The sequence below is a fragment of the Thunnus thynnus genome, chromosome 17 (genome assembly GCF_963924715.1).
Source record: "Thunnus thynnus chromosome 17, fThuThy2.1, whole genome shotgun sequence".
Lineage (NCBI taxonomy): Eukaryota > Metazoa > Chordata > Actinopteri > Scombriformes > Scombridae > Thunnus > Thunnus thynnus.
This window is the reverse complement of record NC_089533.1, coordinates 23,979,501-24,007,028: the sequence shown is the minus strand read 5'-3', so window position 1 is coordinate 24,007,028 and position 27,528 is coordinate 23,979,501. Positions and strand designations below refer to the sequence as shown.

Genomic DNA, 27,528 nt, shown 5'->3' with positions numbered 1-27,528 from the left:
GTGCTTTTTGTCCTCATAAGGGAGACAAGTCCCCATAACATGAAGAATACTTGGTACACACACACACACACACACACACGCACATACCAAAGTATAAGTCACTCCCACCTCCTTAGTGTGTGAACTTGGTCAGTTTGGGATCCCAAAACTCCTTACAGAAAGCCTCAGAGTATTGCAGGAAACAGTAACATCTATTGAACACAATCTGTTTGCAACTGGATTCATCTGGTAGCAGAATATTTTTTATTTAACTGCGGTGAACTCTGCCACCTGCAAGTTGTGAAAGGTAAGAGACGCTATATTCATTCTAATTTATTCCTGCAAAACAACCAATTAGGCCTGTATACTGTGAACTCTCTGACAACGTGCATCTCCTCCACTTACACAAATAAGCTCAGAAACAGACTTCTGCTCAGCCTGTCGCATCTCGCCATTCAAACCTCTGGACAAGTTTATTTATTCCATCTGTTTGTGCCTGCAGAAAAATGAGTAGAGGAAGCAGCTAAATTGTTATTGAGGTTTTTTTTTTTTACAAACTGCTTAAATAAAAACTCAAATTTAAAAATGTAAAGCTTACATTTTGGGGTAGAAAGGGGGAAGATGAACAGTGCAAAAAAAAAAATCCATTATATTTTTAGATATTTTTATACAAATTCAAGACATGTTTCGCAAATAAAACCACAGCCTGCGTACAAAGTAACTGTTTTATATGCAGTTCAGACCACAGAGTAAACAACAAGTCATTCATGGGTGACTTACAATCCATCCCCACCAGTGGACATACCACTAACAACAAAGACCTCACAGAGTTAATATGACCCCACTGTTGAGGAGACTGCTGTGGGACACTCTGTCTGTCACCCAAGGCGTAAGAAGCCCATTTAGTCTGGTTGCTTTTATTAAGCGTGGTGGCTGCAATCCAGGCACAGCACCACCACCTATCAGCATCACTGTCATCAGCCTCATCACTGCTGCCACCCAATTTGGCCCCAGCTCTCTAACTCCAGATATGTGCTGTCTATTGTCCAACTGTTTTCTCCTCTGATGTCTGTGGCAATAATCCATCTGAGGTGTCAGTTCACGGAGGTCCTGAGGGTAAAAGAGTCAGGATAAGGAAATTAGATGCGCTTGAGACAATGGAACACATTCAATTTACTTTTCAGTCACATTTTGCTGAATATTGAAGGTCAATCAGATCCCCCACCTCCCTGAAACAACCGTAATTGTAGCAAGAAAAGTTTCAATATGCTCCTTTTCACAGCAGACATTTTGACTCGTCATTGGATGAAAAGCACAGGTGTAACTAATAACACTAACGACGGCTCTGTTCTATTAAGTGTCTCTGTATATCATGACAGTGTGACAGTGAGCCAGCATGAACAATACCAGGATTGAAACTGAAGGAGCTAAATGGAATTCACTCATCATTAATTTTATTATTTTCACCCATGCTTTTCCTACATATGTCAAAATGTGTTATGTGAAGGCCTATCTAGTAATGTGACATTTATACACAGGAAGAGTCAAGTGATAGGCCTGAGAGATGAAAAGTTTATAATAAAATTAAAGGAGTAGTTCAATATTTTGCTTTCTTGCAGAGGTTTAGATGAGAAAGATGGATCCCACTCTCATGTCTGTAGGCGCTACGCTGAATATGAAGCTTCAGCCAGCAGCTGATTAGCTTAGCACAAAGACTGGAAACAGCTAGTCCCCCATGTGATGCCTGTATTAGGGAGCATCAGTAGAGAGATGACAGGAGCAGGGAGACAGAGATGGGGAATGATATGCAACAAAGATCTGCTGCCAGAATCGACCCGCAGGTTATGTGGCATGCACTTTAACCAGCAGGCTTCTGAGCACAGCTAAAGCGTACTATTTAATAGTAATTTAAGAACGTATTGTTTATACTGTCCACTGTCATATATGATTGAGTTGAAATAATTTTGTTATGGCTCAGAAAAATCCATCTCTTACTATCAGATAGACCTAGGCCTTGCTTAAGACACATATCAGTTTGTTGTCAGTCCAAACACCAACCAGTTAAAGGTGACAGTGTCATTGCTTAGTCATGAAATGCACAAAATTGTGTTTCCACATGGCATGAAATGTAAAGGAAACAAATACTTATTTTCTAAAAGCGCTGTAGGCTAAATATGAGAAGTGTGTGATCTGATGCATCTGGCTATATGTGTTTATGTGTTTCTGCATGCTGGAGCTGTGTGCAAGCATCTCAGAGAGAGAGAGACAGAGCGAAAGCCGCAGCACACTGAGGGTCTGACAGTGTTACAAGCATCCAGATTGGTGCCCGAGGCTGCTGAGACTCGCTATAAGACACCCACATGCTGAAGCGGAGCGCCTCATTAGGTAGGACACGCAGCGGTGGGGGCGGAGGATGAAGAGGGGATGGGTGGGAGAAGGAGAGAGATGAAGGGAATAGTTCTTCACACTCCATCTGGACAGAATCTTTAAAAATGCTCCTGTGGTGTCGGGACTTTATACAGGCAGTTCAAAGTGTTGGTGACACAGAGGAGGAGTAGAGGATTTTAGGTCACCAAGAAATCCTCTGAACGGGCATCTTGCTGAAAATGAGGCAGGATCTGGACTATCAGACTTGAACTGCCCACAGCTCTTTGGTGTGTAATGATGAGTGGTCGTAGCTGGCCAAGTACATAGTGGGGTTGTGAGGCCAAGATGTCAAGTGTAATGAGTAACACAGTGGGAAGGAGGTGGTAGTGGAAGGAAGTTTGGTTAGTTAGGCACTTTTCTGAGTTGTATCCTCACAGTTGAGTGGATGGGTGACAAATGAAAGGAAAACCACAATAAAGTGTCTTCGTAAGGCTCATAGTATACTTGCTTTTTACCACAATGTACGTGTAGCCAAGCAGCTCAGACACAAACAGCATTGCTCATATTGCCGTCGTACTGTGTGTGTGTGTGTGTAGTTGTAATGATAATTAATAATTAATGGCAAAAAACACAGAAGCAGCAGCATGTGTGACTTAAATAATGTTAGCCTAGCCCTGTTTGTGACAGTCTCATCCATATTGTAGTCAAATGGGGCTTAAAGTAGTCAAAGTGTCCCCACACCACTGATGTCTTGTTACCTCATTTTTCCAACAGCTTTTTACATTTAAAGTTGTTGTGACTGTTGAGCTGTTGCGTAACTGTTCCACTTTAGATACTAAAACATTAGCATGTGGTATGTTTAGCTAACTCAACCGACTCATCCTAGCCTAATTTAGCATGTTTGGTTAGAAACAGCTTTGTTTCTGTGTTCGGATTGGGTTTTTAACTTATCAACAGTATATTAAAGTTTCTAATTGTCTTATCAAGGAAATTTACAGTCGCAGTCAGTATTTATATTGTTTACAGCCCTGTCGTAAACATATCTAAACATTGTGGGGGTTACTATTGTTAATGTTGAGATTATGGCAGAGGAAGCGACATCAACACCATAGATTTGTTTCTCTTAAATCTATTATTTCCTGGGGCGTGCAAACATTGAGGATGACTGGGACTGAGGAAGATGGGGTGTAATGTGACAGAAAAAAAATTCTTGCAGCAGTATAAATATAGCCCACCATGGCCAACTGCAGAGGCGTGGGTGCTCATGTGGTGGTCCTGGATGCCTTGATGCTACATGGGAACTCTATCTTATTTTAAATTCTTATTAATTTTTTAAAAGCTTCCATTGTTAACAGATGCGATGTGTTATACTGGTTGCAACGGCCTTGGTTTGAGTATTATTGTGTGTTTGTTAGAACCAAGTCAGACGGCAGCAGTTCATAAGGTGATGCAAAGTGATTGAAGTTCACTTTCATTGTATGCATTTACTTTAAATATGTATTGTTGAGGAGGTTTTAGAAGCAGATCTAATTTAATTTGAACTTGTGGAAGTAAGTTTTTGTCTATGATGGTGGTACTAAGGCATTGACTCAATCACCCTCCCCTGGCTTTGTTCAGATGGGTTATTCACTGAGTTGAGGAAGTTGGCGGTTTCTTACGCAATTATACTGACAGATTGCTCAGTTTTGGGTTGAGCACTAACCTGAAATGCCATTTCCCCTCTGTCCCAGCTAAAACTCCCAGACTGTTGAAGTCCGTCATGTGGCTTAAAGCGGTTCCTGGAGACACAGGCTGACAACCTGAAAAAAGACCCAAGTATTCCAGGGGCCTGCAGCACACAATGAGCTGTCAGTTTCCGACCCGTGAATCAGCTTTGCAACATGATGGATAGGCACCACTGGGACAAAAAAACCTCTGCTCTGATTCTGTTGTTTGTTTAATTTTCAGATAAAGAAGTCATCCCTTTTCAGAGTCATTACAGACCAACAAAAAATACAATTCACTGTCTCAAACACTCTTTCTCTCTCCCTCTCTCTTTGTTTCTCTCTCCCCCAGCTGCTTGACACAGTCATACATCTACCTCTTTATTTGTCCTTTTCCTTTCTCTGTCTCTGCATAATTTATGAGGCTCTCTGTCCCACAGACCCATTACTCTCTCATCAGGTGACCCAGTTATAAGGGGGAAGCCTGCACAGCAGATATGGTCAGAGCGGGGCTCATAAATCAACATTTATGGAAACATCATCCACTCATTCAGATGTAGAATGTGCAATCAGGGCCCACTCTGACTCAGTAATAAAGCTGCTCTAGTACTGGACTGCAGCCATACTGTGTGTATTATTACTAGCTATCATTAGACTAGGAATCAACCATATTGGCAAGCAAGCAAAACTGTATTTATATAGCAGCAGGGGACATACAAAGAACTTCACAGAAAACACACATAAAACACACATATATACACATGAATTTGTTGCCATGTGTCTGGAAAATAAGGTCAGAATCAAGGATGGCACCCAGATTTTGCGACCTGTTTGATACTTTCCATGGAGAAAGAGGCTAAATGACAATATATTTTTTGCTACAGAGTTTGCCAATGACAAAAATTTTGGTTTTGTCTCTGGTGAGCTGCAAGAAGTTGAAGGACATCCAATTATCTGTGAGGCATTCAACCAGGAATTTAACGGGGTAGGTCTCCAGGGGACAAGAATAGTATGTGTCACTATGCATCCCTGTGACAAATGAATTATATCCCTCATCATGGAGGAAGGTTTTCACTATGTTCTCTGTGTTCTTAAGCCCCAATAACATGGTCTTGAAACAGGAAGCAAGGCAGATTAAGTGAAGTGGAAATACAAATGAAGCAGAAATATGAAGAAGGTATGCTTCAAAATCTTTCTGAGGAGCACAGACACAGAGGGCTATTTAAAGAAAGCACATCAGCAAAGGCCAGAAATATCTTTGCTATTGCCAAAAATAGTTTTCTCTCTTTCCCATTTAAAAAAACATTGCCAGCTGGTGTTAGAGACATTAACAATCAGCATTTCTAACAATCCAAAAGAGGGATGAAAATATACATTTTGAGAGCTTATCATTGTTTACAAGTATTCTTTACTGAATTGGTATCTGTGGCAGGCACAATAATACTAGAAAACAACAAACTGCTGAAAGGAAAATGTATGATGTGTACAATATGGACACCACAGTCGTTTATTTGAGATTTTATATACAAATGGCTGTTTCAGTGTAGTTGAGACACAACTGCCTCATTTCTGTTTTGAGATTAGGTTGTTATGCTGAGAAAGTGTAAATGTATATGTAGCAGGGGTTCATGTGAAATCAATAGGTCAATATAATTTTTGAGACTTAAAGTATTAAGCAAAACATAATTGTAAAAAGAGGCTTAAATATGTTCCCCTCCAGCAGAGTCAGTCTGATGGTGGAGTTTGGAGATAATGGTTGCTCACTACATGTGCCTATGTTAGTGCCATATTTGTCAATATGTAAAGTAAAACAATTCAAGTATTAACTGAAAAGACTGGGCCTGTACATTTAAGAAGATCTGACATTTGAGAACTGCACTCAGAAGCTGTGTAGTCACACAATTAAACTGGACATTGTGAAAAGTATCATGGGAATTATCATTTCACCAGGCCTCAGCAACATCCCTCTGATATATTTGCATTCTGTAATTGTCTCTCTATATAGTCATTTTAATTGTGAGTCCACCTCTCCTGTATGGGATTTAAAATTGGGCTCAAATTCACAAGAGATTAATAGAAAACCATGTGTGCACATACAAGAACTGATGAGGAAGACAAAAGCTGGAGCCTGTGCATATTTCACAAATGCAAAAGACAGAGGTTGGCATTTGGAAGTGTAATTGTTGCTGACTGTCATTTTTTAGTCTTCTTAATTAAAAAAAACACATGATGTGATGAATCCTCTCTGCAGTCAACAGCAACTTTGATTTCTAGGGACAAACTTTCTGATATTAGTGTTTCCATGAACAAAGTGGCACAGGAGACTTTCATGTCGTCCTTTCTCACACCTCTGCACAGGAGCAACAGAGGGAATGTTACGCTGTGATTCTGTCACAAAGTGGTAGCTTGTTAGCTAGCTTGTTATCCAGCAATGGGTTGTATCTTCAAAAGTATTTTGGTGATTACACAGATGTCTACTGTCTGTCTCGAACAGTAATTTTTTTTTTTTCCTGGGGCAAAACCAACATTTAAATCCAAAATCTCTTCAGACTGCACCGTTCACTGCCCCGACTTGCCATAGCTAGCACAGCGGAGAGGCAGAGTTCTGCACAGTCTGTTCAAATGTTGGATCTAAACATTGGTTTTGCCCCAGGCAAACATTTTATCATTCCAGGCAGACAGCAGACACCTGCGGGATCACAAAAACACCTTTGAAGATGCAACCACTGCTGGCTGCCAACAAGTAAAAGAAAAAAAATTAATTTCCCGCTAAGGGAGTGCTATGTGACTGAATCACAGAGTAACATACAGAGAGCTGTTAAGCTCACACTGCATTGCAACGTGACGATGATGTAACTTGAACAACTAATAACCGGACATCCAATAAGTGGACAAAATTTTTACTTTGATGGATTATCTGTATGAAACAAGCTTCAAGTCTGCACAATTTAATTCTCACACCACACTGAGATGACTTGAAAATTGGAAATGAATGCATAAAGGCATGTGTTAGAAAATGATCAGTAATGTGTAGCAAATGCAATTTAATGTGTTAGCACATGCATGTTTTATATGCTCCTTTAAGCCCCTAAAGTGTTATTAGCACCATATATTGACCTTCAGTAAATGGTAATCCTTTTTCATGCAATGTGAACCCATTATATCTGACTCTGGGAACATCACTGATCCCTCCTGCTACTCTCAGGGGAGGAGAGAGATACTGTATGAAGGACAGAGGGAGAGAGAGGAAGGGCAGCCTCGAACACAGACTTCAAGTAACTATGAGACAGTGGAGTGTTGTGGAGTTAGAGAGCCACAACTGCTTAAATGGGGCCTCTTGTTTAGCTCACGATTTAGCTCACAGGTAGCCAGTGCAGTGGTAAAATACACATTCGCACATTCCTTTACAGATCAGATTTCCGCATGTGCGCCCCCAGCACTCCATACCCCATGTTGAATACACAAGAATGAAGCAGCGCTGCCTGAAGAAGTAAGACAGCGCTCAATCCGCTGTTAGAGTGGGAGGACAGAGACAATGCTGCATAATTGCTCCTCATGTGTGTCATGTCTGTCAACTTCAGTGCATGTTGCATATTCTTATTCTAAGCTGGTTAAGTGCCAGCGTGCCATGTCCTTCTGGCTACTTTGTGGGTGGATCAATGTGTTTGTGCACATTTGGTGAAGTCATATGTTTCCTTTGGAGAATGTGGGTGACTCTGTGCGTGTGATCATATTGTGTAGGCCGCAGCAGCTCTTTGATTTTCCCTCAACAGGAGGGAAATATCCCATGGAGTGGAACTGTAGGCTTATAGCATCTTAGCACAGAGATTAGCTTTATTGAGTGGCAAGCAAATGGAAATGGATTACGTTAAAGCAGCGATGACTTTGAAAGCTGTAGTTGTGTGAAAGGAAAGACACCTTGACACATGATAATAAAGCTGTAGACTTTGTAAACGGAGGATTACGTTGTATGTGGTTGACTCTCCCTACAAGCTTAGCGCGTCCTTTGTGTCTTAGCATGCAAGACATTTAAAAAAGAAGGGTCAGAGTTCATGGCAGATGTCAGCAACGTGCCAAAATAGCTTGACCAAGCCCCTTGTGAGTATTTCTCACACACATGTTCGCTAAAAACATGCAGCAGATGTCTGATTACATTAGTTTTAATCAGTTTTTGTCGCCTTTGTCAGCTTTGCTTATAACCTATAACTTGATTGAGTAGACTACAGCCTGGAAAACAGATGGGTGTGAGGTGGAAGGTCGCACACACATGTTATAGAAAGGCGAGACTGGACAATTGTTTCTCTGCGCACTGACTTGCTCATGCAAGACATACTTTTTAATGTGCTGCTAAATAAATGTTCATTACTTTCACAATAAATACATTATGGCAAAAAGTTTTATGTCGCAATCCATTTGGCAATGACTCTGAACCCATAATAGAAAATATTGATTACTCTTGTTACTCTAGCTTGATTGGAAGGCACTGTGGTTTTATTCTTGCTAGAAGGAATGCTTCATTACAGCTGCGTTTTATAGCAATGCTATATATAAATAATGAGCTCCTTCAGCATTCATTTTCTGCAGCATTGTGTATTGATTGTCAATTTTGAGATCAATTGAAACAAAATTAACAGGCTGTTGTATGGTTAATAATGTGGCAGTGAAGTCTCAGCTAAAGGTTTGAATGCCGAGCTGTAGCTGAGCCTTATGAGAGTTCAGCTAAAACCAAAAAAGGAAGGAGCAGTTGGGGGCAAAAAGAGGAGCACTGGGCCAGTCCTGCAGAGGTTAGCTTCTTCTGGCCAAAGCAAAACCATGGCAACGAGAATAATTCCTCTGTTCTTAAAAAATCCTATAAAGCACACTGCTTTAATGACATCATTACATAGTGTAGAATTCATCACTTACGTTCATTATCTTAAGATTGATTCACTTATTGGACCAAGTTCTATTTCCTGTGGTTGGCATCTCACAGCAGAGGAGGACACTGCAGTCGCCATGGTGGACACGAGCATGAAATGCAACTTTGGCAACATTTAAATGACGCCTGAGGCGACGGAGGGAGTGGGTGAACGTGGCGATCCCAGCATCAGTTATGACACCACCACTTTAACACACTGCCAAAGCGTGTTCAGTGTGTAAGAACCACACTCACACAAACATGCTAAAATCTCTTCTGCAGCAGTTGAAGCTGAAACATTAAGTAATGTCAATTCACTGAGACTGTACGTTAAGCCGCGTCAACAGTTCTGTCAGAAAAACTGAGTGAGTCATCAGATGCATTGATACAGATCTTCATATTTATGGAACAAATAAATAGCTCTGTTAAAATGCAACCATAGCACAAGCATGTGACTGCTGCAAATTATTGTCCTCTGACATTCATACTTTGGAAACTGGGTGCACATGTATCAGATTCAGTCCCTCACATATTGTATGTTTAATTTCCACTTCTCTAAACCACATTCAGCTCACTCTAGAAAACAGTACCACTTGCTTGGAGTATGCGTGCGGTGAGCAGGTTTTTTATACGTAAATATCCTTTACATCTGGCCCTTGGAAGGACTGATCACCACACATTCTAGTTAGTACATCATTTTCCTCTCTAGCAAGGCAGAGAGTGCATCAGAGCATCAAAGCATGTACAACGAGGAGTGCTTTAAGAAAGTTTGAGTGTACACAAGGGAGCGAGTGAAAACACACAGAGAGAAATGTACTCAGCACATGGTGTGCAACAGTGAGCAACGTCATATTTCACTGATCTGTTGTTTGGGGAGAGGGGAGGGGTTAAATACTGTAGGATGCACAGGGCAGCATTCACCCTGCTGGGAAGAATGGTGTCTTTTCTTTCTAATTAACAAGTGCTTGACAGAGCCGCTCAGACAAACAAGGCAACAGAGCACACAGCAGCCATCTGCAGCAGCCTCGTCTGCCGGGGCTTTGATGCTGATTTGAGCCAATGATGAAGTAAGTCACACTGACATCAGGCTGCACACAGGCCTTTGAAGGGAGCAGACACACACGACGGCTCACAATCTGTGCCGCAAGATGACAACTCCACAGAAATAAATCCATCTGACAGTAGAGGAGGACCTTGAAGCCTGAAACAAAAACAGAATGTTCACATGAAACAAGACAGCAACACTAGTACCTGCATGACAGTGATGTGATGGAACGTGATAGGGTGTGAATGTACAAATAAATGTACGCGTACACACACTCACACCTGCACAGTGTGTAGAAACATTGATCAAACACACAAGATGATTAGGAGAGCAAACATGGCGTCGGAGACTTACTAGAATGCGGTTAGGCTTTAATTAATGAATGAATTCATGAGTGTGTTATCTGTGTGTGTGTGTGTGTGTGTGTGTGTGTGTGTGCCACAGGGAAGTCCCAGACACACTGCACATTGATCTGAGTAAGTCCCCCCTCCAAGGCTCTCTGGTATCAGCTGAGAGGAAGCTGCCAGTCCTGGCTGCCACCCAGTTTCCCCTGACATCTGACCGATTACATCCACTGATGGACATGAAACTCTGCCATTACTGGCCAGCACTGATTAATTACTCCCTCCATAAAAACTCACACTGTTATGTTGGTTTTTGTGCCAAATGCAATGTTCTCTGCAATTTACTGTATAATGGTGATCTAAAAAGAGATATGTTACTTGTCTGTCACTTTTCTGAGTTAATCTTTGGATTCTTAAGGGCTGATGTGATTCAACATCTGCTATGTTATTGTCACCTGACAGCTCAAAGCTCTTGTTCATGTATTTAAATCCATTTGGATCATGCTTTTTAGCCTTAGCTGTGATTATATAAAACACCACAACAATGTAGATACTTTTTTATTACCTGAGATCAGATGTAAAAAGTGTTTTAACCACCTGACAACCACCTGGAAAAGGATCAGTCACAGCCAACACAACTCTGAATCTCCAGGACCAGAATTGAAATGGGACTGGCTTTAAGTCCTTAAAGCAATCAATATTTTATAAGAACAATTGGTCAGATGACTGTATAATGTGAAAGGTGACATGCATAGTGACTCACAGGGACTTATCCCCCAACCTCGTTGTTCCTCTCAGCTCTACTGAGCTTTTTAGTGTCTTTTAGCATTTAAGTTACATGCTTCATGTACGTCATGATTCATTTGTTGTGTCTGTTTCCATTGCGTCGCACTTTGCTTTTATTGGTACACCAACTTTTCCATCTCAGCCAGGCCTAAAAACTTTTTTGTACCTCTCAGATCACAGCTTTTACTTTAAAATGACACAAAAAGACTAAATAAATGGGATGGTAGTCTAAAGGGGGACTGTTCCATAACCAAAATCCCCTAATAGCCATTAGCCATGCTAACGGTTGGATTACGATGAATCCTTCTGACTTTTCTGATCCCTTAACTTTCTATTTAAAATTTAGACAAACATTCTCCACACAGTGAGGAGCTGTGGTCCCCACAGAGGCTCAAACATCTGCATCTTGACTTTTCACCTACTTTTCTGGCTCAGCTGGATGTTGCAAACAAATACGTGCTCGCTTAGTCACATAGGACGGAACAAGTGGTAACAGAAGTGCTAACAGAACAAAAGTATGTGTTGGCTTTTCTGTGATCTAGTAATGAATATGTTGTATGTACTGGATACAAGATTCATGACTACACCCTCACTTACTGCGATTTCTTCTGGCTTCTGCTGCTCTGAAGATTGTTATGAAGATGACTGCGGTTTCATTTTGTTCCCTCTTGAGAAGAAGAGTAGGTACTCGTGTCATTGTACTTTTAAAACCAGAAGTATACAGCGCCTCATCTCTTGTGTACCACCGATGCTCAAACTGTTCACACCCACTCCTTCTCAGCTCTTACACAATCATGCTGTCACTTCTCACCAGACCTGACCAGCGAGTCGCGTGTTAAAAGGAAGTGACAGCGGTAAAAGGCCATTTTGAACCCCCTAGGAGGGCAGGAGAAGATAAGATGCCGCCACTCCTGTAAGTGATACAGACTTTGAAATCCATGTGTCTGCTTCTTCCTTCTTTCTCTCCATGTCCCTGCAGGAAATGCCTCTCCCACACAGCAAGAGAGAAGTCAGAGGAGAGTGACTAAAAGGGCAGTATAAGTCCAAAACATCCACCATATATTTTACCTCATTTGCAATGTAGAAGAAGGTATATAATCATTTCTCTTGTTTATGTCAACATCAAAGCACTGAGCTGAAATGAATTCCCTATCTGCATGATACAGTACACCCACTCTAATGTTCTTCCGGGCTGTGAGAGCATCAGAAGCCTCAATATCATAATTTTTTTACCATAAGAGAAATTAACTCTAGAGAGACAAAACTGTGTCTCGATATTTGAAGATTTTTGGACATATTTGGAAAACTTTCAGTTATGAGGACATGTAGAATGATCCAAATGCTTGCCAAACTGTTTGGCATATTTTGTTCTGCGTACATTGTTTTATCTTTTTTTGTGATAATCTAATATCTTAATTCAATGGCCTTTTTTTTTCCTTTTTATCTTGTTTGATCGTTGTTGTTATTAAATTCCTCTTCCTGTCGTAACTTTGTATGGAAGGAATCAGGGACTTAGCAAGATGTATGTTGACTTCTGGTTGGGAGGATCGGAGTGGAAGTTTTGATTTGTGTGCAGGTGTTGCAATTAATTTTGATTTTGTATCATTTGACATGTGAAGAAAAAGGTGTGATCTATTCCTAATAAAGCAAAAACAAAAAACTTCAAAGCAATTGGCTCTCAGTTGTCTTTATATAGAGAAATATATACAAAAAGATGGAAACCACTTGAGACAGAGACAGTAGAGACAAGCTCTGTCAGGAAGGTTGAAACACAACAGACAGCAACATGAAGCGCTCAGTTTTTCTTACTGTAGAGTAGAATCAGCACAGCGTGTTTTCTCCAGTGTGTTTTTACAGCCCAGAAAAAAGATCTCACTAAAAATGATCTTAAATCTCAATTCTGCTGTTTTGTTTGTGTTTCTGGTTATTTCACACAGCTTCCATTATTCGGAGGATGAGATGTTCTATAATATAAAATGTATCCACCTTAAAACACTGTGAAATCACTTACATGACATTTCTGAGGGGCCACTTTGGACATTTTTAAACATTTCAGTTACTTTTGAGCCATTATGAAATAAAATGAAACCAGTCATTTTAACTTTCAATTACACATCTGTTTTCCATTTCACTATTTGTTGTATATTTTCTAGCAACTATTGACCATTTTCATGAATCATTTGGTCTATAAAATGTCAGAATTTTCAAGAGATCATGTTGACCTATTCAAATATTTTCTTTTGTGTGACCAGCAGTACAAAACCCAAAGATATTCAGTTTACTATTGTAGAAGACTACGACAGCCTGCACACGTTCACATCTGAGAGGCTGATCACAGATTCCTGTTGATCGGAAGTAATACTGAGAAAACTGTATTGAATTTTGCTGCATCAAGTAATCTTGTCTTGTTCATCAAGTCATTTTACTTCATAAAATAAAAATGTGCCTGCCTCCTGAACATCTGCAGTTCTAAATGTGAGGTCTAAATGTGAGTCATGTGCTGGATGCACAGAGACTTTCTGTTCTGTTCTTTTGACCGTGGAGATTTCTCCTGGGTCATAAACCTCCATGGAATTCAATCCACATCTGTTTGCCTCGGAACCTCTTCATCCCAGCACTATTAGTTGGTGCCCCTTTTGTCATCAGGCTGTTCAGCTATCGCGTTGTCTCACGGTCTCTCCGTGTCCAGAGGAAGTCATACATATGGTCTCGAATGATTAACATCCATCATATAAGCCTGTTTCCACAGGGCCACCATAGTGTCTGTGAAACACTGACTACACTGCCAGCGAAACATCAACCATCCCGTCACCATTTCTCATGTCATTAACCTCCAGGCGACACACTCGCTCACACATACATACCGTATCATACTCATATTCACTCACTCGGAGGCGGTGTGTTTGCTACTGCTTTGTGTTGCATATGTGTGTGAGTGTGTGTGTGTGTGTGCGTGCGTGTGTGTGTGTGTGTGTATCGGCTGAGGCGGCTGTCATGAGAAGATAGCAGTTCCCCCGGGGCTGTCAGTGACCTTGTGCTTCTCAATGAGCTTCTTTCTCATATTTAAACAGAGCAAAAAACCTCCTTCCTGAACAGCTCCTCATTATTCTTCCTTCATATGTCACACAGATACAGTGAACTTCCCACCTGTGGCTCACAGGCGCAAGTTGTTGTGTGTCACAGATCTACAGGAATTTGTCTTGATCTTTGTGTTTCCTGTGATCTCTGCTGTTCTTTCTTCTTTGTATCAAATCACTTGGCTTTCAGTGGCAAAGCTTTCTGTCAGTGAGATTATAAAGTAACACTAGCATAAAACTACTGCTAAAACTCAAGCTGGTACTACTACTTCTGTAACTCCAGCTCCTACTATGTTCATCTCCTCTTTTACTTGGGACTTCTATCCTTTACATTTATGTTTATGTGGACACCTGAACATCCATTTCCAAAAATGAATCTGGGGTTGATGTCAGGGATCTGTGCAGGCCAGTCAAGTTCTTCCACACCAAACTGGAAACCATTTCTTTATGGGCCTGGTTTTGTGCACGGATACAAACACAAACTGTTTCCACAAAGTTGGAAGCACATGATTGTCTAAAATATCATTGTATGCTGTGTATTAGTTTAGATTAGATTCAATATGATTGTAATTGCGCAGAGTTAAGTACCAGTATAATAAAATGCAGTTTAGACTTATGAATGAGTGATACTAAAAGATAGACAGTACACAGAATGACACAGAATGAAAATAAGCCAATATGGAGTATATATAGTATGAATGGATCTAACTTTGATATGTACAGTATGAACAATAAACATGTTGTATATTGTCACAGCACAGGTAGTGTAGGTGAAATTGTCTAGGGGTTATAACTGCATTTTAATAAACTAGTACATTTAGATGTACTACATCTTTATATTATGTTTTACAACATTTTTAAGTTGAAAAAAAAGCAATAACAGCTCATAGTTGTCAGTTGTCATAGTAATGCAACATGCATGTGAGTTTTAAAGCGTACAAATTGACTATCTGATAAATCTCAGCTTTCAACACAGCCTGAGATGACCAGACGAACAAAAACCCTACTATACAGTCAAAGCTACTCGACTACATTCATCCCTCCAGGTTTCTAAAAATGATTCTCATTGAGCAACTGGAGAAGAGAAAATCACCTGAACACATCAGAAATCTATCGCCTAATTCTAAAATAGGAAATGGAGATCTGAAGTGAACACACTCACTCATCAGGTAGCGCTCTGGGGCCTGAAGCAGATATTCCATTATCTCTGGTGAACTAACAAAACAGTCATTAATGGTAAATTATCATATATCTCAAAGGGTTTTTAAGCCTGCTGACTTCAAAGAGACGGTCCTTCGCAGTGAGAGGCTTTGATGTAACGTGTGCACAGGAAGTCTGAAGTCTGTCACAGGATTATGAAGAGAGGAGCATTACTTTTATATGAAGCTAATCATAATGTCTATGGAGGAATTCAAATTGATTACATAACATCATGGTTAAAAAAGTTGGTTTGTTACAGTTCACAGTATAATTAGCATTTCATTTGACCATCTACCGTATATTTTAATGCTCACAAAACTCTTAACAGGCAAAATAAATTAATATTTTGTTTCTTCTCCTTGTTTTGTTTTCTTTCATTTCCTGTCTTTTTGTTTCATTAACAGAAATCTTACAGCCCCAGCATGTCTCATAAAGTGTCAGACTTTTTTCTAAAGTGACTCTAATTGAAAACAGTAAATCCATGAAATCAGTAAACACAGTCTGGGCCGCGAGTGTGGAAACACGGTCTCAACAGGTGGAGCTAAAGAACACGTTACCGTCTGGACTGCTTTAAGAAAGTTCAGAGTGCAAATGTGTGAGGAATGCGAGCTGTATCTATCTACAGCTTCACACTTCAGGCCGACTCAGTCACACTCTAAACTGAGACTGTGTGAGCCTGGTCTTGGCAAGGGCTCAACTATTTGACCTGAGTAAGAGTGTGAACTGATCGATATCTATGTAGTACGGTACAGTTTCTTCATCACTCCTCCTCCTCCTCCTCTGCTTTGATGAGCGAGTCCTCCATCAATCGATAATTCTTTGAATTTGCCTCCTCATTAATATGAAGGGCCCACCAGCTGTGAGATGCTGAAGGCTGGCAAAGTTTGTGGCCCCTGTTTACCTTTTCCTTTAGGTGAACTCTGTCAGGCTTTATTATGTATTCAGCTGTAGTAAATTTTTCCTCTCATCTCTGTGTGGCTCGCATGTGTGCCGGGGTGTAAGAGATAATGTGGGTGATGCTTTGAAGCCAAGTAAACAACACCCAAAGGAGTAGTGGGAATCAGCACCTCATTATCATGCTTAGACTCTCATCCATAAAGAATGAAGGTGGTGATATTCTATGTTTTTCTTACAGTCATGCAATAAGCCAAAACCAACAATAAAATGATCCTACTAACAAGTATTTTCTGAAGATATAAATGTTATTCCTCTGTTGCATTGAGCTCCACTGTTTTTCAAAAAATATTAAACCACATCAATGAGCCACACTGTTGCACTGGGTGACATTTTCCTTCATTAACATGAGCATAGGCACTATTGATCTTATGTGACCTGCGCATTTCCTCGCCTGTTCCATTTCCGGTTTCTATAATGAAAATCTTCAAGAGCTCTGATGCCAACGTATCAGTACGATGGTGCAGATTATTTAGTTATTACCATTATTTGCATCACTAAACCAGGTGTTTGTTTTTTTTAACTTTATTGGTCTGTTATTTGACTTATGAATATAAATCAAAACACATCTTTTTGCCCAGCTATGTAATATAACATGTATTTTATTGATAATATAAGTTGTAATAATAAGCATGTTACATAATAAAAAGCCCAAACCACCTCATGCAGCAGATGTCAATGTATACAACACAACACATCTTCTGTGCATCTTCTGGTGCAGACAGGAAATTAAAAGACAAAATTATGGAGTCGGAGCACTTCCTCGTTGCTGAAACTCAATTTCATTGACTGTATATTAATATTTATCTACAGTCAATGAGTCATTCCCACATATACCGTCCTGCTGCCATAAATACTCACCAGTGCACCAAAAGTGTTTTCATCTGCTGGTAACAATAGTCCTGAAGAAATACACTATTTGAGTGACGTTTGCTAAAACTACAGTGCCCAGGTGTTTTAGGAAATTGCTGAGCCTTTTTTAAAAAAAATTTAACTATACTTGTGACCTGTTTTTTTTTACATCCGGTAGCAAGAAACGAATGGGCTTGCGCACCATTGTCACTGACTAAAGTCATAAAGAACTATGTTGCCTTGTTCCTTTTGATCTTTTTTGGGATTTGATGACAATACAACAAGGCTAAGAGTCATGCTAGCAGCTCTGTGAGGCTGTACTGAGATACAGCAATGCTTTGAGCTAAAAGCTAATGTGAGCATGACAATACTAACATGCCAATATTTTGCAGGTATGATGTTTACCATGTTCACCATCTTAGTTTGGCATGTTAGCATGCTAACATTTGCTTATAAGCAATCAAACAAAGTACAACTAAGCCTGATGGGAATGTCATTAGTTTTGCAAGTATTTGACCATAAACCAAAGTATTGGACAAATTAAAATGTTCACCAGATGATGGCACTCTATGAAAAGTAAGAGATCACGAAAGTTATTAAAAATCATCCTGTGAGAAACAAAGTGGTGGACTGATCATTGACCAGCAAACACACTGACACTGCCATGCTGTTTGCGTGATTAGCTATAAAACTGGCATGACTTCTACAACATTCATTTTACTAGACCAAGTGTCCCCATTTTGTGTATTTTGGTGAATATAATTGTATTTCTCTCCATGTTTTCATAAAAATCTCTACTTAACAACTTTTAAAATTTTACAGGTTACTTCTTCTGTAATATCTGTTTTATTTATTTCAGGCAAAGCATGGATGAGGCAGAGAAGTACCAACAAAGGCTCCAAGGCATAGCGGTGAGAATGTCTTTCTTTATTTATTTGTTTTTGCCCTTTTACTGGTCCACCTCAGTCCGCCTTAAACCGTCTTCAACTCTAACCTCATGTCAAAATAATCTTACCGCACCAACACTGTCTTATGTCACTTCAGTGATTTGGGCTCACATGATCTGCACTGCCTGAAGTGAGCATGTGAAGAACATTCCCCGGTTAACATTATGGCCAATAATCACTGATCTGTGAAATGAAAGGTTTGAGGGCCTGAGTGGAGCCTGCTTGACCTCTCTCGAATATAAAATCAGCCGTGGCAGAGCACAAACACAAGTGACCCACTTCACCAGAGACGGTGAAGGCCTGGAGTGGACCTCAGCATGTTTACAGCTTACATTAACTGTACAGATACAGAGTCAGCATGCATGTAATGTCCTGTGTCACTGAACTATTTCTATCGGCATCCTGCCAGGTCTGCCAGCTGTATCTCCCCGCTTTAATCTGTCCGTTACATCTCCTAAAAATATCCTCTCTCTCTCCCTCTCTCTCTCCCTCTCTCTCGCTCAGTACTCTGCTTTCATACAGAAGGAGTTCTTGTCTTCAGAGATCATGACTGTAAAGGGGTGTTGCCATAGAATTGTATTAAAAGCGGGTGTAACCCACCACCATGACTACAGTGTTCTCGGATCAAGTCCTGTCTGTTGTTTGTAGAAGAAAATACAGCAGTTGCAGTTGTTTCAGTTCACATTAACCTGCTTTTTTGGGGAATAATTCAAGTTTTATTACATTTTTTCCACTGAGAGATTACTTACAGGAGGACTCTTTACATAGTATGTAAGGGGTAAGTAGTGACAACATGTTTATGAGGTTTAGACTACAATAATAATAATTCTTTGCAAGCAGTGTTAAATGTGCATGTCAAAGTAGTTGTGTCAATGAAAGCGCACAACATAATAATTTGCTGGTCTGTAAATAATGTTGAAGAAAATGATAATACGCAAGTTCTCATATATCAACAAAATGTGTCTAAAGGCAGCTCAGACAGTGTTGCTTTCAATAGTTCTGACATTTTCTGTGATAGTTTTGAAAATCAAAGGGTACGCGGGATTGAGTTGAGATTTAGTCTTTGGACAGAAGACAGTGACTGAAGTAGATACTGTAAAACACTGAGTTTTACCATCTTGCTGTATCAGCTGTGGTATGAGATTTGGTATGAGACAGGAAATACCAATTAGCTCCAAAGGTCTGCAGGTCTCCTTTTTCCCTCACATTCCCACTTAAAAGATTTCACCTTTTCTTCTGTCACCAGGAGAGGCGTCGCCAGCAAGAAGAAGAAGAGAAGCTGAGGAGGAAGACAGACGAGGAGCGGTTGAAGACAGCCCAGAAAAAGGTCTGCATCTATCACACCTGGGTCGACCAGGGTATAATGATACTGCCAGTGGCTTGTCTTAATTTGCCTGTGTGTCACAAAGGTCAGGTTTGCTGCAAAGGTATATAGAGTGGAAGAATTCAGCTGGACAGTATCTCAAAATCAATCTGAAAGTGTGACTTAAATGACATTATCTGAAGTTTTCAAATGGGGAAAATTCAACTCCCATTTCTGACAGGAAACGGGGGTAAACAGCTAGTCTGGCTGTGTCCAAAGGTAACAAAATATACCTACCAGCACCTCCAAAGCTATATATCTCATTTGTTTCAATCCATACAAAAAGCAAAGTGTGAAAACGACACATGGTTTTAATTAGTGAGCTTTAATCAGGGTGTTTCCCCTGTTTCCAGTCTTTATGCTCAGCTAACTTAACGGGCTGCTGGTGGTAGACTCTTAGCAAGAAAGCGAAAAGGTGTATTTCTCATAATGTTGAACTTTTCCTTTTAACAAAGAAGAATCTTTCAGTAAAGTTAGTAAAACTGAGTGGAGGAGCTACCCTTTTGTTTTCATTGTTCTCCCTCCACTCCAGCTGCTTAATGTTAAAAATCACCACTGGTGTATCCCACCCTCATGTAATGTCATGTCTCATGAATGTTGCCAAGCTGAGCTGCTTGCGCGCCAACGCCTAGCACAAGTGTTCTGGGTGGGGTCCCTCGGACTTCATTATGGCTCTGATTTAGACCCAGCAACACACAGGCAAGTAGTTTTCAGTTACATGAGCATGTTGCATGTGATGTACAGAAAGCTTGCAGATTTTCAAGACCACAACCAGGGATTCCTTGTTACTATGTCAACCTGATCTACAGCCGATAATAAATTTAATTAAAACTCTGGCTGTTCTTTTGTTAAAAATAATATGGTGATATGAAATGATAGAAATATCTAGAGGGAAAGCAGTGACAGAAAAGAAGAAAAAGGACATTATTTTGATATTGGGGATTCTTTGCACTAAGCTGTTGTGCATCCTATTAACTACTTCACTATTCCCTGCAGTACAAGCTCTTTTAAAAACAAACAACACACACAACAACCTACATTATCTATGCCGTCAATGGCCCAGTGGTGCATCATGCATGCTGTAACCTCCCACACAAACACATTTCTGCTTTCTCCAAGTACCCGTTGCCTCGGGGCGTGTGCATTGCTAGCGGCAGGGACAGACCATCCCCGCTGCAGTTGAATGAGTTTAGCCTTAAGATACAACAATGCCTCCTTCATCTGTGTGGCGGCATAATTTGTCTGTGTCTCTTACTTAAGCCCAAAGGAGATGATGGTATTCTCAGCATCTCAACTGTTTCTCCCTGGTCCCACCCAAGAAAAGGCGGGCTGATGTATTGATACATGGCAGAGATCTGAACAGTTTCATGTTCTGCTTAGATATCTTGTTTATTCAAAAATATTCATATTTATTATGTTTATATAAAGTTGTAAAACTGATGATGATGATGATTTTTTCTGGCTTCTACTCCAGACGTTTTAAGGTTACAGTATAGAAAAGCTACTCTGGTATTACAGCTCGCAATGAAGAGTTTGGGAGTTTAAAGTCTTTGGAAAAACAGGCATTGTCAGGTTTCAGGTTGTCACTCCCACTCATAGCCCAAAGGCTAGCCGTCACTACAGGAGCAGGATGTCTGGGTCTCAGGGCTTTCGCACAGAGCTGTGACACCTTTTCACTGTCACTCTCACACAACAGCAGTCTGCCGGCTTTACTCATCCTCAGCAAGATACAAAATGGCAGCACCACAGGCTTTGCCTGGTCTGTAGAGAAGCCAAAGTGGCAGAGGACCACTGCCCAGTGTTTGCCTGTTCATCTCCATCCCTTGAATGACCGCCTCTGTTCTGTGTCAACACAGGCAAAAGGCTTGATGTGCAATGTGTTTGTTTTGGCCTCTTATGTCTCTGTTTTTCGCTAAACGCCCCCCCATCCCCAAGTAGCAATTAGCTACTCATAGCCTAGCTAATGTAACTTGGCACAGCAGCTGTGTCAAGCTTAGGATTCCTCTACATGTTGGTTGTATGGTTGGGAATGTAGTAAGAATGATACTCTGTATCAAAAGACTTTGGAGGGTGTTTTTTTCTCAGTCTCTAAAACCAAAAAAACATAGAGGCAACAGTCTAAGTAACTGATTAAACTGCTGTTTAATTTATAGCTAAAGCAGTGCCAGCAATACTTGTAATTTTAATATTGAAGGCTTGCTTTTGTTTATCTGTGTCTGAAATCTAGCACCAGTTGTTTCAAAAATGACTTAAGAATTTTAACGGTAAATCTGCCACCATTATCACTGGAAACTGCATTTGTGCCGTGTGAGAACAAAAAGCGGAGCAACAGTAACTAAAGAGGAGGAACACATACTGAGAAATGAGTCCAGAGAGCTCAAAGGGCACAATGTTGACATCAACATTTTCTTTTCTCTCCGTCTCTTGTCTGACCCTGTCTTGTTTTCTGTTCTCTCTCTCTTGTCTGTCTGTCCTTTTGTCTCTCTTTCTTGATCTTTAGCTTGAACTTGTTTTCTTTCTCTCTCCTGTTCCCATACAGAGGATGTCCTTCAGGGACCAGTGGCTTAGTGAAGCAGCCCCAGCTCCTGTCCTTCCTTCACTTATCAGCTTCAGGCCCTGTACTCCATTGCAGGATGAAGAGGACGAGTACACAGCTGCGTGAGCCACATTTTAAGCTACATTCAGATGCAATTAATTTAATCACAGTTTTACAGCGTCAAAATTTTACAGGTTTATGGTCTGGGTGGGGGGGGTTGCTGTAGTCTATGTAGTCTACATTCTGCTGGCACACAGATAAAAATATGTTCTGTTCACACATCCATTCCTAAAGATGAAAATATTTGCCATGAAGGAGGGAGCACAGAATTTTCGTCACAGATACACTGCAATATTGACCATGATGAGATCAATTAGAAGGATGCCATGTGATAGCTGATGTGATGGATTATAGCGTAGGACATACACACACACACACACACACACACACACACACACACATAAAGGCACTTATGACTCACAATGTCTCTTTTTTCTCTGAATCATTTATGGTATGAGCCCTAATGTGCTAAATGCCCTCCATCCTGTGCATGTACATGTGTTATTATTGCATCATTTTGTGTTGACACATATGTCAGTGCCAATGTGTGTTTGTGTGTGTGTATCAGGGAACAAACCATAATTGAAACCATGCCTGAATACGGGGATGAAGAGGTAGCAGATGACGAGAAAGAGGAACAAGATTCCCAAGAAGAAAGTGAAAAATCTGGTGACTTTACAGCCGCAGCCAGAACATACAACTATCAGGTGAGATAAGGCAGATGTTTCTAGAGTACCATAATCCTAGAAATGCACACACAGACACAACAGCCTTGTTTTTGACAGCAACTTCTGGGAGAGTTCAGCATATACAGTATAAAAGTTTATTCAACGATATCCAAGTTGTCTTGAAACATTAACTAAGTATCCCCAAACTGTTTCATAATTTGAGATGCAAGTTTAAAATGCACCATGTTCCCCTAAAGGCTGAACTTTAAAAATATATATATTTCATATTCATTAATGAATATGAATTAAGAGGCAAAAAGACCTCTTAGGTTAGAAGATGCCAACAGTATTCAGTTTTGGCCTCTTGCCACATCCCAGTGCTTTGGCATTTGTGTGTTAAATAAATAAACATTACAACAAACACAAAATAATCTACCAGCCTGTACAACTGTGAGTGCTTTCAGTTCTGTATCATGAATAAAAAATACAGAACTCTGCCACCACATAATGTTTTATCACTGCATGAGTAAATCAAAGGAGAACTTCACTCTGAATTTGTATTATAATAAAACAATTGTTCTGCCTGTTTTGACAAATATTTCACACTTCTAAGTCTCTGTTTTACAGTTTCTATTGTTCCACTGTGAGGTGAAGTTCATTGAAATGTATAATTTAATACTTTAACATCAGCTTACATTTATCCAACAGGTTGCTCTTAACATATATCGTAGCTTTTCTTTTTTTCTTTTTTTACATCAAGCAAATACATCATAGCAGGTGAACTTTGACCTCTGCCAAATGTTCCACTCAACTGTACAGCCCAAATTTAGCTCAGTCTCACACTGGAAACCGACAGCAATGGTTGCTGGACGGAATAATCTCAGTGAGAGGGGAGAGGCATGTGTTTAAGTTGCAGAGTCAGTTTTAAGCGTCTGGCCATGAGCACTTAAAATTGTCTCTTTTCTTTACCCACAGGCTGGAGCTGACGAGGACGTACAAGGTAAGAAGTCCAAGTCAGCTACACTGTAATGGTCGTTAGCTTGCCATCAGCTGCTATCTCTTCTTTGTCACTCATGACTATGACTGCCTGGAATCTATTCTCTCTTGACAGATGATAATTTAGCATAACTAAGTCTTTGCCTGCAGAATAGAACTTTAAATCAGGGTGACAGAATGGAGCCACGGCTGAGAAACAGCTCTACTTTGGCTGTAATGACATAACTTACTATATGAGAACACCATTAGGCCAAAGGTTTTTGAGTAGCAGCTGGGAATACCAAGAATAACCCTACAAATTTAAAGCCCTTTTCAGCTAACCACCCTGTGCACAAGTTACAGAAAGGTTGAGAAAGAAAGAAAAGTGAAAAGGGTGTTAAAGTAAAAAAGAACAGCCAACTCTGACATAAGGCAGTAAGCATGTGACTCATCACTATCTGAAGAATGTGTATTACAACACAGTTGGATATTTCAGTAAACAGAGAGAAGTAAACTGATGACTTTCTTCCCCTCAGGTTTCATTCAAGGAATGTTAGAGTTAAAATAAGGATTCATGCTTAAGTCTTATTACCATATTCATAGCTCCAGAAAACGAACAGAAATTTGAGTTCTCCTCACCTTTTGTGTAAGATAATATAAACTAATAGCTATTGTGTGCATTTCTTAATTTTAAAAAGAGGGAAAAGCAGTTTTTGGACATATTTGAGGAAAAAGTGTCTGAAGATTTAGGCTTCTGGCAGCAGATGACTGACATTTGAAGGCCAGCATTGCTAGAAGACTGCGTACATATATGCTGATTTTAAAGCGAAAATTAATTTTATCAACTATTTTTCTTTCAGTGAAAGAAGAGGCTGAGGATCACTTCTCCCTACATATGGCACAAAACATATTTCATGACAGTGGGCACGATGGCCGATCAGGTGAGGCACAGGAACAGACTTTGTTGTAAATTTGTAGGTGTTCAGTATTTATTATGGTGTAATTATAGTGCTGTGTGTAGCACTGGCTCATGATTTGGTGGTTTGAGACCTCTGAAGTAGTTTTTTAAAGGTCCTTAATGTCTTTAAATTTCTTTGTGAGCAACCTCTTGACATTTAAATTACATAAATGCAAGTTAAAAAATTAAGGCCAAGAAAAAAATAGGAAAATTCAGAATTTCCCAAAAACTAAACCATCTCCATGACAGCAGAGTAAAACTCCTGTTGATGAAGGTCACAAGATGTAGCGGAAAGCTGCAGGAAAACCATGTACTTGGACCTTGTGATATCAGAAAAATAAAATCCTGACTACAGCCTTTTGTAAATTATGTGTTTTAGCAGAGCTGGAATGGGACCAAAATGTTTACCATAGAAAAAATAAACAGGGATTTAGGCAGGGGATATAAACAGTTATTTGCATTAGTCTCTCTCTTCTTCTCTTGCAAATAATGACTCCTTTATTTAATGTCACTCTGTCTGACTGCAGCCTTCAGGGTACGACTTAATGATGGGACTGAGGTGAATGGCATGAGAACAATGTTATATTTAGCCCACTTTCTTATTTCTGTTCGTTAATTTTTTATGCCCGCTGGAGGGCTGTGTGGAGTAAAAAGCATGCTGCATTTTGCTCATTGTGTCTCCCTATATTGTCTATTATGCCAACGCACATTAGACACACAAAGCTCTGATCCTGACCTGGCATTAACCTTTGTAACTCTCACTTTTTAATTACACCCAGGCCTATGATACATTTAAGGATAGTTTGAGTAGTAAATAAAGTCTGAAAATGTACTTGTACTGGAGGGAATTTTAATATGTATCTACAATTTAGCCTTGAGAGTTGTTTTGCCTCTAGCATTTTATCTTTTTAATTTGAATTCTGTTCTGAAAAACTCAAAAGTTCTCTTAAGTTTTTGTAGCCTCTATGTTTTTGAGACAACATCCCATGTCTCTTGTATTGCAGTCCTGGGAATGTTGGCAGTTCAGGTAGAGAGAGACCCCAAGACAGGTGCCTCCGTCGTCAGATCAGTGGCCCCCGTGTCCTCGCCAGCTGATGCTCCAATGGCTGCCACTGTCTTCGATGATGGCAGGAAGAGTATCCACGCTATCGGTGGGTCAGGAGGTAAACCCTCGACCGAAGAGCTTGGCCAGATCTTGAGCGTCATCGATGGGGTCGGGATGAAAGTGATACTGGATGAGGTCACAGTCACGCCAAACAAGGCAGAGACAAATATGGAGGATATAGAAGCCGACAGAGCTCCAGAGGGTAAAATCATGTCTTTTTCCACCCATCATGCAGTGTCAGATGAGAGCAGTACGCAGTTAGACAGCTCCGGAAGCCACGACTTTGAGGCTGAACTGGGGATAGAGGACTGTGCTGTAAGAGCGGGGAAGGAGGATAAAAAAGAGGACGCATGCATGATGGTGGTTGGAGACATGGCAGCTGTAAGTGTGGGGAAGGAGGATAAAAAAGAGGATGCATGCTTGATGGTTTTTGGAGACATGGCAGCTGTAAGTGCGGGGAAGGAGGATAAAAAAGAGGACGGATGCCTGATGGTGGTTGGAGACATGGCAGGAAAAGTAGATAAGATAGAGGATCAACGTTTGGAGGAAGGCCCAGTCACCCTCGTTTTCCTGGGATACACTGATGATACAACTAGTGAAAGTGTGTGTCTGGGACAAGAGGAACATGAAGGCATGCTCACTGCGGAACGAGTGATCATCACTGAAGAAGGAGAAGAAATTGCCATAGAACCTCAGGCAACTCAGGCAACATTAGATAATGTAGCAGATCAAGAGGAAAGGAAAGAGTCCAAAGAGGAAGCATTTCAGGACGTTCCCCTGGATGGAAATGGAGCTGAAGTTAAAGTCCATGGAGATAAAGGTGATAATGGGCTGCATAATTCATCTCCACCCAGTATTGCCGAGGTAGAAGGCACTCCCAAACGTAAGACCTGTCAGTGTTGCTCTGTCATGTAAGAAATGATTGAAAAGAGAGACTCTCTCACTTATCATCAGCCTTAATCATATCATTTTTTATATTTTTATAACCTCACACCTTCCATTAGACACTATATGCTGCATTGCTGCCTTAATGACTGCTTTGAGAACAAAAACCCACCACCTGGTACGGTCTCATGATGGTTTTGTCTCTGAGCACACACCACTTCACTTCACTTTGCCAAAGAAAGAGACATTTATTATGCTGTATGCCTTTTAAAGCAGCTGTGGACTGACAACAGCTCTGTATTAAAAACCACTTCCTCCCCCTGGTGGACAAAGTGGTGAGTTTCAACATGCAGTCCTGCAGGCGTGCATATACTTCACATCTGAAAACTCAACTTTTTCTCTGCCTCGGGACTCGTTCTGTGCCTTATCAGCCAAAAAGATTTCATATGTTTAGCAGGGTTTCCTCAAGAAATGGAAAAGCCAAAGAGCAAAAAAAAAAAAAAAAAAAGCAGAGTAATTTACAGTTTGGGACACAAACATTTCTAACACCGATCATAGTCTGATTTATGGTTTCTGTTTTAAGTTAATGTTAATTTGAAAATTCTGCATATTTTAAGGCACCTTCAAACTGTGATTGACATTTTTAACATGCTTTGATAATTTGGGATTTGTTTTTACCCCTTGTCTTCCCTTTTTAGTCTTTTTTTAGACTCAAAATCCTTAAATTGGAATGTTATAGGCTAGAAACTTACATTAAACAGGATTTGGTATTTCTCCACCAGAAATGTATTATATAGATATATGCCTTGAAACTGCATTAAGGTAAT

The 27,528-nt window shown here is 40.3% G+C and overlaps 1 protein-coding gene across 3 annotated transcripts; it reads left to right on the top strand.

The window, feature by feature from the left end:
- The first annotated feature begins 158 nt into the window (after positions 1-158).
- LOC137200787 (paralemmin-1-like) lies at positions 159-27,180 on the top strand. 3 transcript variants are annotated; one of them, XM_067615425.1, is made up of 9 exons: positions 168-286; positions 2,216-2,364; positions 18,064-18,115; positions 19,398-19,478; positions 22,054-22,172; positions 22,679-22,817; positions 23,754-23,778; positions 24,614-24,694; positions 25,716-27,180. In XM_067615425.1, the coding sequence occupies exons 3-9, from the start codon at positions 18,071-18,073 to the stop codon at positions 26,729-26,731; spliced, it is 1,506 nt and encodes a 501-aa protein (XP_067471526.1). In that variant the 5' UTR covers positions 168-286; positions 2,216-2,364; positions 18,064-18,070; the 3' UTR covers positions 26,732-27,180. The 3 variants fall into 3 exon arrangements, with proteins under 3 accessions (XP_067471528.1, XP_067471526.1, XP_067471529.1); XM_067615427.1 differs by lacking the exon at positions 2,216-2,364 and having other exon boundaries at positions 159-286; XM_067615428.1 differs by lacking the exons at positions 168-286; positions 2,216-2,364; positions 18,064-18,115 and adding an exon at positions 18,722-18,929.
- Positions 27,181-27,528: the final 348 nt, after the last annotated feature.

Bases quoted from the DNA above. Each gene is read 5' to 3' on its own strand.
- LOC137200787 (XM_067615427.1), top strand. From the start codon at position 18,071: ATGGATGAGGCAGAGAAGTACCAACAAAGGCTCCAAGGCATAGCG. The intron at 18,116-19,397 runs GTGAGAATGTCT...TTCTGTCACCAG, and splicing joins AAAGGCTCCAAGGCATAGCG to GAGAGGCGTCGCCAGCAAGA. The intron at 23,779-24,613 runs GTAAGAAGTCCA...TTTTTCTTTCAG, and splicing joins AGCTGACGAGGACGTACAAG to TGAAAGAAGAGGCTGAGGAT.